This window comes from Propithecus coquereli, unplaced genomic scaffold (assembly GCF_000956105.1).
Source record: "Propithecus coquereli isolate 6110/MARCELLA unplaced genomic scaffold, Pcoq_1.0 Scaffold20, whole genome shotgun sequence".
NCBI lineage: Eukaryota > Metazoa > Chordata > Mammalia > Primates > Indriidae > Propithecus > Propithecus coquereli.
Genome location: NW_012144967.1, coordinates 12,240,436 through 12,253,246, shown reverse-complemented (window position 1 = coordinate 12,253,246; position 12,811 = coordinate 12,240,436). Strand labels below are relative to the sequence as shown.

Here is a 12,811-nt window from a genome sequence, read left to right as displayed (position 1 = left end):
GTGAGAAAATAAATTTCTGTTGTGTAAGCCGCCCAGACTGTGTCATTCTGTTCTGGCAGCCCTAACAAATAAAAACAGTTTACAGAGAGTCTGTGTGTCTTAGCAATACCCACTGAAACAGCCACAGATGGAAGGATAGGCTGTCTGGGACTTGCTTCGGAATAATCTTTGAGAGGGGATTCAAGAAGAGGGTGGCTTATAGATGAAGCAAGATTGGCCACAAGCTGAATAATTGTTGAGGCTGGGTGATGGGTATGTTGGTTTATTCTGGGTTCATTCTACTATTCTTCCTGCTTCTATGTATTTTGAAAATTTTGATAATAAAAAGACAAAAACAAAAAACAAAACTAAAGAGGAAACAAGGGATAAGACCTATGTCTGTGGCTCTGAAAAACACTGGCTGTACCTTAGAGACTCCCCAGAAGCTGAGCCCCTGGTATTGGCATCTTTTTTTTTTCTCGCTCTGTTGCCCAGGCTAGAATGCAGTGGCATCACTATAGCTGACTGCACCCTCCAACTCGGGCTCAAGTGACCCTCCTGCCTAAGCCTCCTGAGTAGCTGGGACTACAGGTGTGTGCCACCACGCCTGGCTCATTTTCCTATTTTTTTTGTAGAGATGGGGTCTCATTCTTGCTCAGGCTGGTTTTGAACTCCTGCCTCAAGTGATCCTCCCACCTCGGCTTCCCAAAGTGCTAGGATTACAGGAAGGAGCCACTGCGCCTGGCCTGCTATGGGGAATTCAAATGTTGATAACTGCTGACCTACACAAAGAGAACTAGAAGTTCTTTAATGGAGAGATAAAGGAAGACTTAAAGGAAAAGGCCATGCTCCTGGGTGAGAAAAGCAAGCACTATAAACTTTTCCAAGTTAATTTATAAATTAAAATTCCTATTCAAAAGTTGTGATCAACTGTGCTAGAGTTTGCCAATAACTTCTTTCCCTCCTTGTGGAGGATGTGTCTCCCCTGTCCCACTGAAGTTAGGCTTGGCTGTGTCGTGTACTTTGGTCAATAAATGTGACCAGGAGTGACCTCTATCGTTTCTGAGCAGAAGCTTCAAGAGCCACGCTCTTCACACTCTCTGGGAGGCCAGTAATGCCATAGCTGGCGGTAGCTCTATGAGCCTGGGTCCCTGGATCAGAACAGTAATGACGGGGACACAGCACGCCTCAGCTAAGCCACGATGGATGGGGAGTGGGAGGCAGGAAGAAATCTTTGTTTTGAAACCACTAAGATTCAGGAGTTGTTTCCATGGAATCTAGACCATCTTGACTAATATAGAAATTTAATGTAGAACTTGACAAAATAATTCTGAAGTTCAACAGCAAAAAAATAAATAGGCAGGGAGATAAGAGCACACTCTGAAGCAGCAAGGCATTGGGGTTAGCACTATCAGATATTGTGGCACATCACCGAGCAATAATAATTAAAAATTAATAACGGTACAGCATATAGAAACAAAAGCTGACAAACACATTTGCACTGAAGTACAGAAAGCTCCTACACAGACAGCTAAGACACTTACAGACTGAATACACGAGGAACTGTGAGGAAGGTGTTTCAGGGCCAGCGTGTTAACTGCTGAGCGGCCTCAATTTATCTGTCAAAAGTAACAACTGTGGGCTTTGCTCTGTGTTTCAGGCCACCTTTGTTGAAGGATTCCTCCTTATTCACCAGTCCAGCGGCACACTTTTTCAAAACACATTGTTTTAAACTAAAATTGCATTAATAATAGCACCAAAGGAAACACTAGTGCTTTTCTCTCTAGTTTCTTCCAAGCTACCACAGATGTTTTATTTTTCACATTTCAACAAAATGTCTGAATTCTGGATTTTTGACCTTTTTTAAGGTCACATTTGTTTGACCCCGTCCACCAATGGTTAAAAGAAGTACTTTAACAGTTAAAAGATGTACTGATACACAAAAAAACTAAAAAGCATGGCTAGGAAAATCACCCGTTTCTTCTAGGTCACTTGTCTTTCTAGAACATTACCAATGTACAACAAGTAATGACAACAAATACAACAATTAAGTTACTTTTTAAAATTGGGGCCCTGCAGCGCTCCCCAGATAGACTGGCCTCACCCCCTGGGCTTTCTCGCGCTCATGGTCAGCTCGTACAGGTGGCGTGACGCTGTCTGTCTGCTTGCCATGCCCTCCCAGAGCCCACTCCCCTCTGCGTGTGAGCTCCAACTGTGCACGAGCTCCTCACTGGGGACCCAGCACAAATGCTTTTCCTGAGAGAATTCTGCCTTCCACAGCTCAGTTCCTTGTCTACACAGTCAGGTTGGTCTCTCCACGCCGCTGCCCCACGTCCGCCAGGCCCGGTCTGCCGGCACACGCATCACACCGTGTCGTAATTCTTTATCGAAGCTCATCTCCCCCTGCAGGACACGTCTTATTTATCTGGGTCACACAGAGCACGGCTAATCCCTCACCAACATTAACAGACCTTCAAGTATTTGAAAAAAAAAATAAACCTAACATTTAATAAATGTTTGCTATATGTTAATCAACTGCCTGCCAAGTCCTCAGTAACCTTAACTGTAGCCCCCACTGTTGCGGCTGAAGAATCTGGAACTGAGTTTAAGCAAACTGTTCAAGGCCACACAGCCAGTTAGTGGCAGTGCTGGGGTACGTGATCCAGAGCTGCCTTCTGCCCCGGGTCCTCTGTGAGCCTGGCCCACTCCGCTCCTTCAACTGCTGGCCTCCCTTGCCGGGGGGAGGTAATGACTTCCGGCCTGGTCTCCTCGGTCCACAGCCCACAGGGCAGCACTCGGAGGGCAAGGCCTGGACCACACAGACTTTGCTGGAGGACAGTCTGACAAGATGTACAACTATGCATAAAAAATGTCAACTCCGTAATTCTACTGGGAATTTACTCCAAAGAAGTCATTAAAGAGAAAAAAATTCTGTGTACAAAATACAGTATTTATAGCATCATTATTTAAATTGTTGAAAAACTTACTATAATATAGTAATAGCAATGTGGCTCTTAAAAAGACTAAATATAACGACTATGCATCTTTATGTCAGTGAATATAAAGTCATTTAAGTAAGTCACCATAGATATACACACTGTGACTACAACTAAAAGACTATGTACACATAAAGACAGAGGGGAGGATAAAGAAATAGAAAATTATAATTATGGTGAGATTATAGACATAATTTTTGGTTTCTTTGGTTATTTCCCATTAAAACATACTACAATTTATTTGGTCACAAACATCCCAGATTTACTTGTGCATATACAGATGCATATTTTATGTATTTATTATTTGTGTGTGCATACGTAATCTGAAGAGAGAGCTAAATAGGAATCAAGAATGAGCAGTCCAGAAGCCAGAGCCTTAGCTAACACAGGATTTTAATTAAAGTCAAGAAGCATTTATTTGTCTCACATGAGATCCAATTCCTGCCCTCCAGGAGCCTGAAAGCCAGTGCGATGCTAACGTGCCCGGCTCCCTTCCCACTGACATTCACGAGCCTCGTTACACCCTAGCCTGCCAGGGCCGAGAGTCCCGAGGAATGAGCGTCAGGGTGGCACAGTGGTGGAGGGCACACACTCCATCACCCGATCTATTTAGCTCCCAGCCCTGCCCTGACACTTACCAGCCAGGGGACCGTGGGCAAGACCTTCCCCTGCGAGCTTTAGTTCTGCCTGCGTGACGTGAGGTGGCTGGGGTGAGGCAGGCCATCGCAAGTGCCCAGCACCAGCTGGCTGCTGGTGTGACTGTGTGCCCCACATCTCTTGTGGATGAGCATAGATTTTAATCTTAAAATCAGGCAGAAGCAGAAGTAGCAGCACAATGAAGATGGAAAAGGGGGGACTCCACTTAGCCACGCCCCATGCTTACCATAGGTGAACATGCGCGGCGAGGTCAGTTCGATGTTAGGCAGCGCGCCCAGGTGGTTCAGCACGGCGCACCGATAGCCATTTTTCTGGGCGTAGTCAACAAAGGTGCGGATGTACTGCTTCTCGCTGTGATTGGCGATTCCCGGGCAGATAACCATGGTGATGTCATCTACGGGGTGGAGAGAAAGACCTTGATGTAGCCAGTAAGTGTGACATGACAAATGGACACAATTATACTTCACTGGCTTAGAAGACAGGAGGAGGGAATTTAACACACATCTTTTCACTCAATTCTCTGGGAAAGAATATCTTTCCCTTCAGCTGGAGTTCTCTATGTCAGTGCTTCTCAAACTACTTATGGTGAAGGGTTGGTTTTTAAACTTTCCAGTAAGTCATGGACAGATCCTTTTGAAAAATATAATAAAAATTAAATACTAGAAAAATGAAATGCAAAAATATATAAATCTTAATTTTTTATTATTAGATTCAACCGATATAAAATTACTCTTGTCAAATTGCTATAGAAGTTCCTGAATGTTTCTCTTAATTTCTGTACGGAATTTTGTGTGCATGAACAAATGAATGAAAAAATTAAAAGTAGTGTTTGCACAGAACTCTTTGACCCAGCAATTTTACTTTCAGGTATCTATCCTACAGATATAATTGTACACATGCAAAACAATGTATATATATTGTGCATATATTATATACATACGTGCACACACATAGTTTTACATTTGATTGAATACAACTAAATGTCCATAGATAGGGGTCTGATTGAATAAATTATTGCACATCCAAGTGATGAAATGTTATTAAGCGTTTAAAAATAATTAGACATCTTTATATATACTGATATGGCAAGATTTCCTATATAGTAAGTGAAAAAAGCTAGGTGCAGGAAAGGGTTATAATAATGCCGCCATTCCAGCGGATAAATAACAGACGGCTACACAGGTAAGGCTAGAGAGTAGCAGGCACTGTGAAGAACTAAAGCAGGAAGGCATGGTGGGTTTACCGGGAAGGAAACACCAGTTAGGGGAGTCAGGGATGGTCCCTCTGAGGAGGCGACATCTGAGCTGAGACCTGAATGACAAGGAGGCAGCCTGTGAAGGTCTGGGGACAAGCATTTCAGGCAGAGGGAATATAAATTAAATCTTTGTCACCAGCTACTCGACAGTTCCAGTCACTTTAAATAACTAAGAGTTACAATACATTTACTGGAATTTACTCATAAATAATTACTGAGCTCCTATAAAAAACTGGTGCATCTGAATACCACAGAATACGAAGACATGTTCCCTTCCAGTAGGAATGCCATTCAAAACGATGTCGGCATCTAACTCCGTTTCCTCAAAAGTCTTCATTATGAAGCATTTTAGAACGAATGTTTATTATAGGCTGGACAGAATGATGCCACATTCCAGCAGCAACAGAAATTGGAGCTGTTTCTCAGAAACAGGTGTCCTAGACTCTTGCATGATAACTATGACCTTAATGTGTCTTTTTGCCCAGGGAAGCCTAAGCAAAGGGAACCCGAGAGCCTTTGATACCTACTGCTATCTGACCACCACCGCCAGCCTACGCGGCATCTCCAAGCCTCAGTTTACCCATCAGTAAGGTGGAGATAAGGACGCACTGACCTCAGCGGGTGGGCATGAGATCTGAATGCCGTCACAGTGCATATAAAGCACCTGGGACAGTCGGGCCTCTGTTGCTTCATGAACTCGGAGGCCTGGTCCTTGGGGGCCTGGGCTCCAAGGGCTTCCTCATCCCCTTGCACCAAGCTTCTGTATTTTGCTAGAGGATTAAAAACTGCTCTAGTGTTTTCGGAAGAGCTTTACAAGGTGAGTGGCAAGCACACGTTGAGCTTACACCTGCAGGTTGCTCCTAAAAGAGGAATCTTAGTAGACTTCCCAACAGCCCTGGGTGTGAGGGGACAGTCAGTGGCATGAGTGTTTACACCGTGCTCACCACTGACCAGTGCTCCTTCTCTGAGTGATGGCCCAACCATGCGACCTAAACCAGCTCACCTCCAACACAGTGCTCAGCCAAGGGCTCGAAGAGGTCGAACGTCGACGTGGCTCCGTCAGACATGGTGATGAACTTCCGGTGCCCGTAAGGGTGTGGCGACCTCACCCTTCCCATCTTCCCATACAAGGCTGTCTGGATGTGTCCACTTTTCCCCCAGATCAACGGTGGAATGTATCTAAGAAAGAAGGAGAAGAGAGGTCAATTTTCCCCACATTCTTTGAACAATGCTCTGAAAAACCTTTGAGCAGTCTTTCAATCTATTTAAGTTTCTTCCTGACAAATTCTGTACGTGAAGCATAAACATGAGGTTTTTATTACCTTACATCCATGCCATGATTTACCCCCTTTCCCCATTTATTAACACATCCTGCATCAGATGAACTTTAGAAACCAACCGGAACATGCTTAAATAGAGAATATTTCAATTTAGGGTGTTAATTCAACATGGGTTATTTCCATAATACAGAATAAAAAGAAAGCAAGTGACACATTTTAAACGCACTCTAACTTGACAGGGTTAGCCTCAGTATCAAATGAGCTGATGTATACATGCTAGCACAGCATCCACGCTCACTAAATGCTCACTTCTTTCTCTTCCCCCAGCAAGACGGGCCACAACTGCAACGGTTACTCCATTAGCCAAATGTGCTCTCAGTTACACCGGGAAGGGCTGCAAACTCTTCTAGGAGCCTGTAAGTGCCTTGGGGGATGGGGGCACATCCATATGCCCTGGAGCAGCAGTCCCCAGCCTTTTTGGCACCAGGGACCAGTTTCATGGAAGATAACTTTTCCACGGACGGGGTGGGGGGGGGTGAGGGGGGATGGTGAGTGATGGGGAGTGGCTGTAAATACAGGTGAAGCTTTGCTTGCTTGGCTGCCACTCACCTCCTGCTGTGCGGCCTGGTTCCTAACAGGCCACGGCCCCCGGCCTGGAGGCTGGGGACTTCATTTACTCTGGTGGGGTTTTACTGTGGGTTTGTTTACATAACTTATCCACAGATCACAGGAAAAAAATCTAAAAAGTAGAAAACAGAGTAGGTGCCCAGTCACATGGTCTAGACAAGGGAGGAAATATGGACCAAAACAATGGAATATTTTGAAATTTATATAAACATATAAACAGTCCCAGAGAATGTGCTGGAAGGGCAGAGCAGTGTAAATATTTGTTGGATTAGTGAAGGATAAAGTCTTGTTAGCCCAAGCAAGGCGTGATGGCTCCCTAACAACTGTTTTTTGCAAAAACACAGAGTGATTCTAGACCTTGGTAGGAAATGCAAAAATCCTAAACTAGTTAATTACTGGGAAAAGAGAGTGTCCCAAGTTACAATTAAGAAATGATTATGGTTTACAACCACAGTACAAGATGATTGCATTCACTGAAACTGCTATTAGTTTCTCTTCCACGGCTTTTAGCATAAGCTTGATGGTTGGCCAGGATTTGTGTCCTATATGGACTAGAGTCACATAATACAAAACAGTAACGACATCGATCCTTCAACTCTGTATTATATTACAGGGGTGAATGTTTTTGTTTGTTTCTTTTTTTCCCTGAAGGCATCCATCATAGGCTGGGTGTTTTATTAATAATATACTTTAACCTATTTGGCTATTATTTCTCTCAGAACCAGATGATCCCAGGAGCCCTTCTTAGATTTACTCTTTTTTGTGTATATAATTAATTAAATCTACGTGAAATTAAGAGACATGAAGCTATCACCATAAGCAAGCCAGTTCCCAGACAAGCTTCTTCTTTAGGGGCGGGGAGAAGAGGGAAGAGAGTTTTAAGCCCTTAAGGACACGAAGGCACTTGCCAGTGTAACACCACAGGTGCAAATATCAGTGTGGAAGCCAGGGCGTTACGACGGCATTTATGAGAGCTGAGTGGATTATGACAGTAACAAAAAGCAAGCTTATAAAAATAATGTCAATTGGACAACTGAATACCATACAAGAGGTAGATATAGAATTTATAAAGGGTTTCGGACTACCAAGTTAGAAAATGCATGTTGTGCAGAGGGAGAGGAGTGATCTAAGAAACCAAACTCCCGATCACTCCTGGAAGGGAAGTTGGAAGAAAATTTTGTTTATAATATAAATTAGAGCCAGGTGCGGTGGCTCACACCTGTAATCCCAGCTACTGAGGCAGGAGGATCCCTTGAGCCCAGGAGTTTGAGGCTGCAGTGCGCTACGACCGTGCCACTGCACTCTGGCCTCGGCAATAGAGTGAGACCCTATCTCTAAACACACACGCACACAGACACACACACACACACACACAAATAAATTGAAAACAGAAATATGCTGAGGTTCAAAATGTTAGAAGAATGGTTAAATTGTATATGCCCATCTTCTGATCTTGTTTATGTTTTGTTCTTTTTTTTATCCTGTTTAGAATACAATATAATCTTAGAAAATATGACAAAAGAATAAAATAAAATTTCCTTTTGGCTAGTCACATATTTCTCATATAATGATGACACATGTGATCATCTTGATGCCACACTCCTGGTTCAAGATGAACCTGAATCTTGGCTACAGCCCAGCAAGTGGCCTCCCAGCCTTTAGTCACGCTCCTGCCTATTCCATCATCCACCTGCCAATGGAGGGATAATCTTAACACACAGACCTGGCTATGGCTCTCTGCTGCACGGGTCCTAGCTTGGCCGAGGAGGCCAGCCACACCGTGGTGCTGCTTAACTTTATGCCTAAGCTCCAATAAACCTAAACCTCCTCCCCCCCCAACAGGTACACATTGTGCTGAACTGTTTTTCTTTGTGGTGCCTTGCTCAAGCTGTTGCCTCTGTCTGGAATGCTCCTCTTTCCACACCCAGTTTCTTCTGGCCAGCTGCTGCTTGTCTCTCAGGACTCCCTTCCAGTCAGGTTGCTGGGGAGGGTGCCCCTTCGTGCACAGCTCTGTCCAGCACCCAGGTAGCTTGATTAATTTAGAGGCTCTTTTCCAGCACACCCCTCCCGCTGTTCATTCACCTTTGGGTCTATCCCCAGGGAACCTGCCACACATTAAACACGCAGGGGAGACTTGCGGAAATGAATAGCATACAGACCCACACAGTAAATTTAAAAAGACAAATATATGTTTTAAGAATATACAAAAATGCATTTAAAAATAACATGTACCCTAATATGAATTCAGCTATAACATGATTGGTGTTTGGCTACTGTCCTCTTTCCAGCCTACCTAAGGCCATTCTCCAAGCGGGGTGGGAAGGATTCTCAAGGCGGGGTGTGTGTGTGTGTGTGTGTGTGTGTGTGTGTGTGTGTGTGTGTGTGTGTGTGTGTGTGTGTATGCGCGTGCGCCTGTGTATGTTAGGAAGCAATTGCCTCAGAATCACTTGGGACTTTCCCAGTTCAATGTAAGGTCAATTTTGCAGACAATGGAAGTCTCACAATCTTTAATTTTATGACAATACTACCTACTGATAAAACACTGTTTTTAATTAACTTCACAATAATATAACACCAGAGTTTACCAAATTTAAGTTTTGGACTTCATTTACTCTGGTGGGGTTTTACTGTGGGTTTGTTTACGTAACTTATCCACAGACCACAAGAAAAAAATTTAAAAAATAAAAAACAGAATAGGTGCCCGGTCACATGGTCTAGACCAGGGAGGAAATATGGACCAAAACAATAGAATATTTTGAAATTCATATAATTTCATATAATTCATATTTATATAAATTCATATAATTCATATTTATATAAACATATAAACACTGAAGAGACGGTGCTAAAATGGCACATGGAAGAATATCCACTTTATTCTAAGTAGAGCTGCAATGATTCCGCCTGTTCCATTCTTCCCATCGGGAGCTAGACTCTCTCCCTGTGCACCTGGGCCGACCTGTAACTCGTCCGGGCTAATAAAATGCAATGGAAGGATCGCTGTGCAGACTGGGCCCGGCCCTTAAGAGACCCGGCAGCTTTTGCTTTCAACCTCCTTGACGCCTGACCACTCAGTGCTGAGGAGGATGAGAAATGAAGCTGAGAGTTATGTGCATTTTAAATTTTATAGACACTGCCAAACTGCCTTCCAAAAACGACGGGGCAATTTACATTCTCGCCAATAATGTATGCAAGCACCTGTCTTCCTCACCCTCATCAATAACTGGCGTTATCAATTTTCTACATTCTGACCACTTTGATGGGCAAAAAATGGGTATCTTGTTTTAACTTGTGTTTCTTAAGGATGATTCAATCTGTGGTTTTAAAAAAATGTTTCTTGTTTGAATTTGCATTTTCCTGATTCGTATGTTTACTAGTCATTTGTATTGTCTTCTGTGAATTATTATATTTTTCTTTATTTTCCTATTGATTTGTATTATTTTTACTACTCCTACATTAAGCCATTATTTATTATATGTTACAAGTGTTTTTTCCCACTCTATTGTATATTTTAACTTTATCTTTTATCTTACATAATTTTTATATTTTGTGGTTAAATTTTTTTTAATTAAAATCTTTGTTTTATGTTTTATTTCAAAAAGAGCTATTCTAACATCCAATTATGTATTTCTCAATGTTTCCCTCTATTACTCCTATATTTTAAAAAATATAGGAGTAATAGTTTAACCTTAAACCCACTTACTTTTGCAAATGATGTGAAGGAAAGATCTAATTCATTTTTTTCCCTAACAGATTAGTTCATTGTCCTTATACCATAAATGGTCAATCCTTTTCCTAATGATTTCAAGGGTCATCTTAGATATACACTAAGTTCTCAATTAAATATTTACATTTGTTCTATATTCTCTGTTTTGGTTCACTGATCTATTTGTCTATTTATATGACACTGCTTTAATTAATACAGCTTTATGGGATACTCTGAGAGTTAATAATGCAGGCTGCCTTTACTATTTTTCAAAAGTATCTCGCAGATTTTTGGCATTTTATTTTCCAGATGAATTACAAGCTTAGCTTTAGTTCCATGAAAATTTTGGGATTTTTGATTGGCAACATGCCAAATATATATTACCTTGGGGATAATTGATATCTTTACATTATTGACTTGTTCCATCCAAAAATAGGGTGTGTCTCTCTATTATGTCCTATAGTAAAATTTTATTGCTTTCTTCATGTTTTACAGGATACTCAGTTTTTACTACACTAATTTCCATGTCTTTCTATATATATTTTTAAAAGCTATTCTTGAGTTGAAGCATCTGGGCATGTTTCATTCCTAACTCCCTGGGAGCAGGAACAGTATCTTCTACTTCTTTACTAATCCATACGGTATTTTGCCCAATGTTGTGCAATGCCCACTGGTTAATAAATGCTTGTTACTAAGAAACAAGCTAGACCACAACAAAATATAGAAGACAGCCCATCCTTATTTTCTGAGCCTATTTATAATCAACATCTAGCTTTACTAACAGAACTGCCCATGGGAAAGACCACAGGGAAAAATCTGGACCTCCCTCCCACCCATATCTCCCCGGACACACAGCCTCCAGGCAGAGGAAGCTCACACCAGCAAGGCAGGCAGTTGCTGGTCTCTCTAAAAGAGAGCTGAAAAAGTAAAGTTGACTAATGGTCATCTTTGCCCTAAATCAGCAGGTGGCTAATTCTTCCTTATGGTACCTGGGTCCCTTGGTTGTAAATTAAACCACTTTATAGCTAGCTATTAAACTCATACTTGGCTGCTATTCTCTTTCAGTCTCTCTAGTACCTCTCTACCAAATGAGCAGAGGACTTGGCACACGGTAGGTGTTTAGGGTATGTTGTCTGAGATTGAGTCCCCATATCTCAGCAAATCCCAGCAAGTCCTGCCCAGTGAACCAAATGCCCATCAGCAGTTAGCTGCTCCTTGGCATTTAGGTTTCTATCAGATAGGATGCTTAGGTTAAAGCAACAAAACCCAACTCTGACTAACTTAAGTAAAGAAGGGAATACGTAGGGGGATTCTGGGGTGCTTACAAATGGATAAAAGACTGGAGAACCAGGCTGGAAAGGAGGGCAGGATCTAGGAATGAAACCAGGGGGCTGCTGCAGGGATGTGCTCTTTACAAAGTTAACAACACACCCCCACCACTCCGCAGAGTCAATGTCCCAGGAGTTAGGTGTCTGGAAGAAATGATGCCTTTAATTTCAGAGTGGGTGAGCAAGGCACCTTGATTTATTACCTGCATGTGGGGTTGGGGACTTTCCCAAGAGAAACTCTATATGCCCTTAGAAAGGAAGAATGGATGCTAGGCAGCCAAAAGGGGGCAAATGTCCCCTACAAGGTTTTGGGCTGGACTTGTTCTTGGCTCAATATGCTTCTTTAATGCCCTGATACCTCATAGCCCACAGTGAACCATCATGTTCCCATCTAGTTCTCCCAAAGTCTCCTCTTTCTTTCCCTGACCCCAACCCACCCTAGCATTGGATTTACTTGCCCTGTAAGCATTGAAGCACCTTCTTTACCTATAACACAACGTAGACCAGAAACAGGAAACCTACTTGCTTGAGTGTTTTGGTTTTTTTATGCACCCATTTTCCTAAAAGCAAATCTGAGCACACAAAACAGTGTGTTGTTTTCTTCGAGGGAGACACCTAAGAAAAGTAGAGTGTTAAGACTCCTGGTTTATGATCTTTACTGGTCTTAGAGTAAAATAGCACGTTTTGAACCTACTACTTTGTCCCCACCACTTTTTTGAAGTAAAATGTACAAAACATGGAATTGACAATTTTAAAGTATGCAATTCAGTGGCATTTAGTGCATTCACAGTATTGGGCAATCATCACCTCTACCTAGTTCCAGAATATGTCATCACTCAAAAAGGAAAGGTGGTGTACATTAAGCAGTCACTCCTCATTCTCCCCTCCCCCCACCCCCTGGCAACCACTAATCTGCCTTCTGTCCCTATGGATTGGCATATTCTGTATATTTCATACCAACAGAATTATACAATACGTGACCT

At 42.4% G+C, this 12,811-nt stretch overlaps 1 protein-coding gene across 1 annotated transcript in view; it reads right to left on the bottom strand.

Annotated features, from left to right (window-relative positions):
* The window catches only part of ABHD2 (abhydrolase domain containing 2), a 101,844-nt gene that overhangs the window by 37,709 nt on the left and 51,324 nt on the right, over positions 1 to 12,811 (bottom strand). The window contains exons 4-5 of the mRNA XM_012643773.1: positions 5,891 to 6,066; positions 3,859 to 4,026 (exon numbers count right to left, since the gene is read on the bottom strand). Coding sequence (XP_012499227.1) covers positions 3,859 to 4,026; positions 5,891 to 6,066 — 344 coding nt within the window. The remainder of the gene's footprint in view (positions 1 to 3,858; positions 4,027 to 5,890; positions 6,067 to 12,811) is intronic.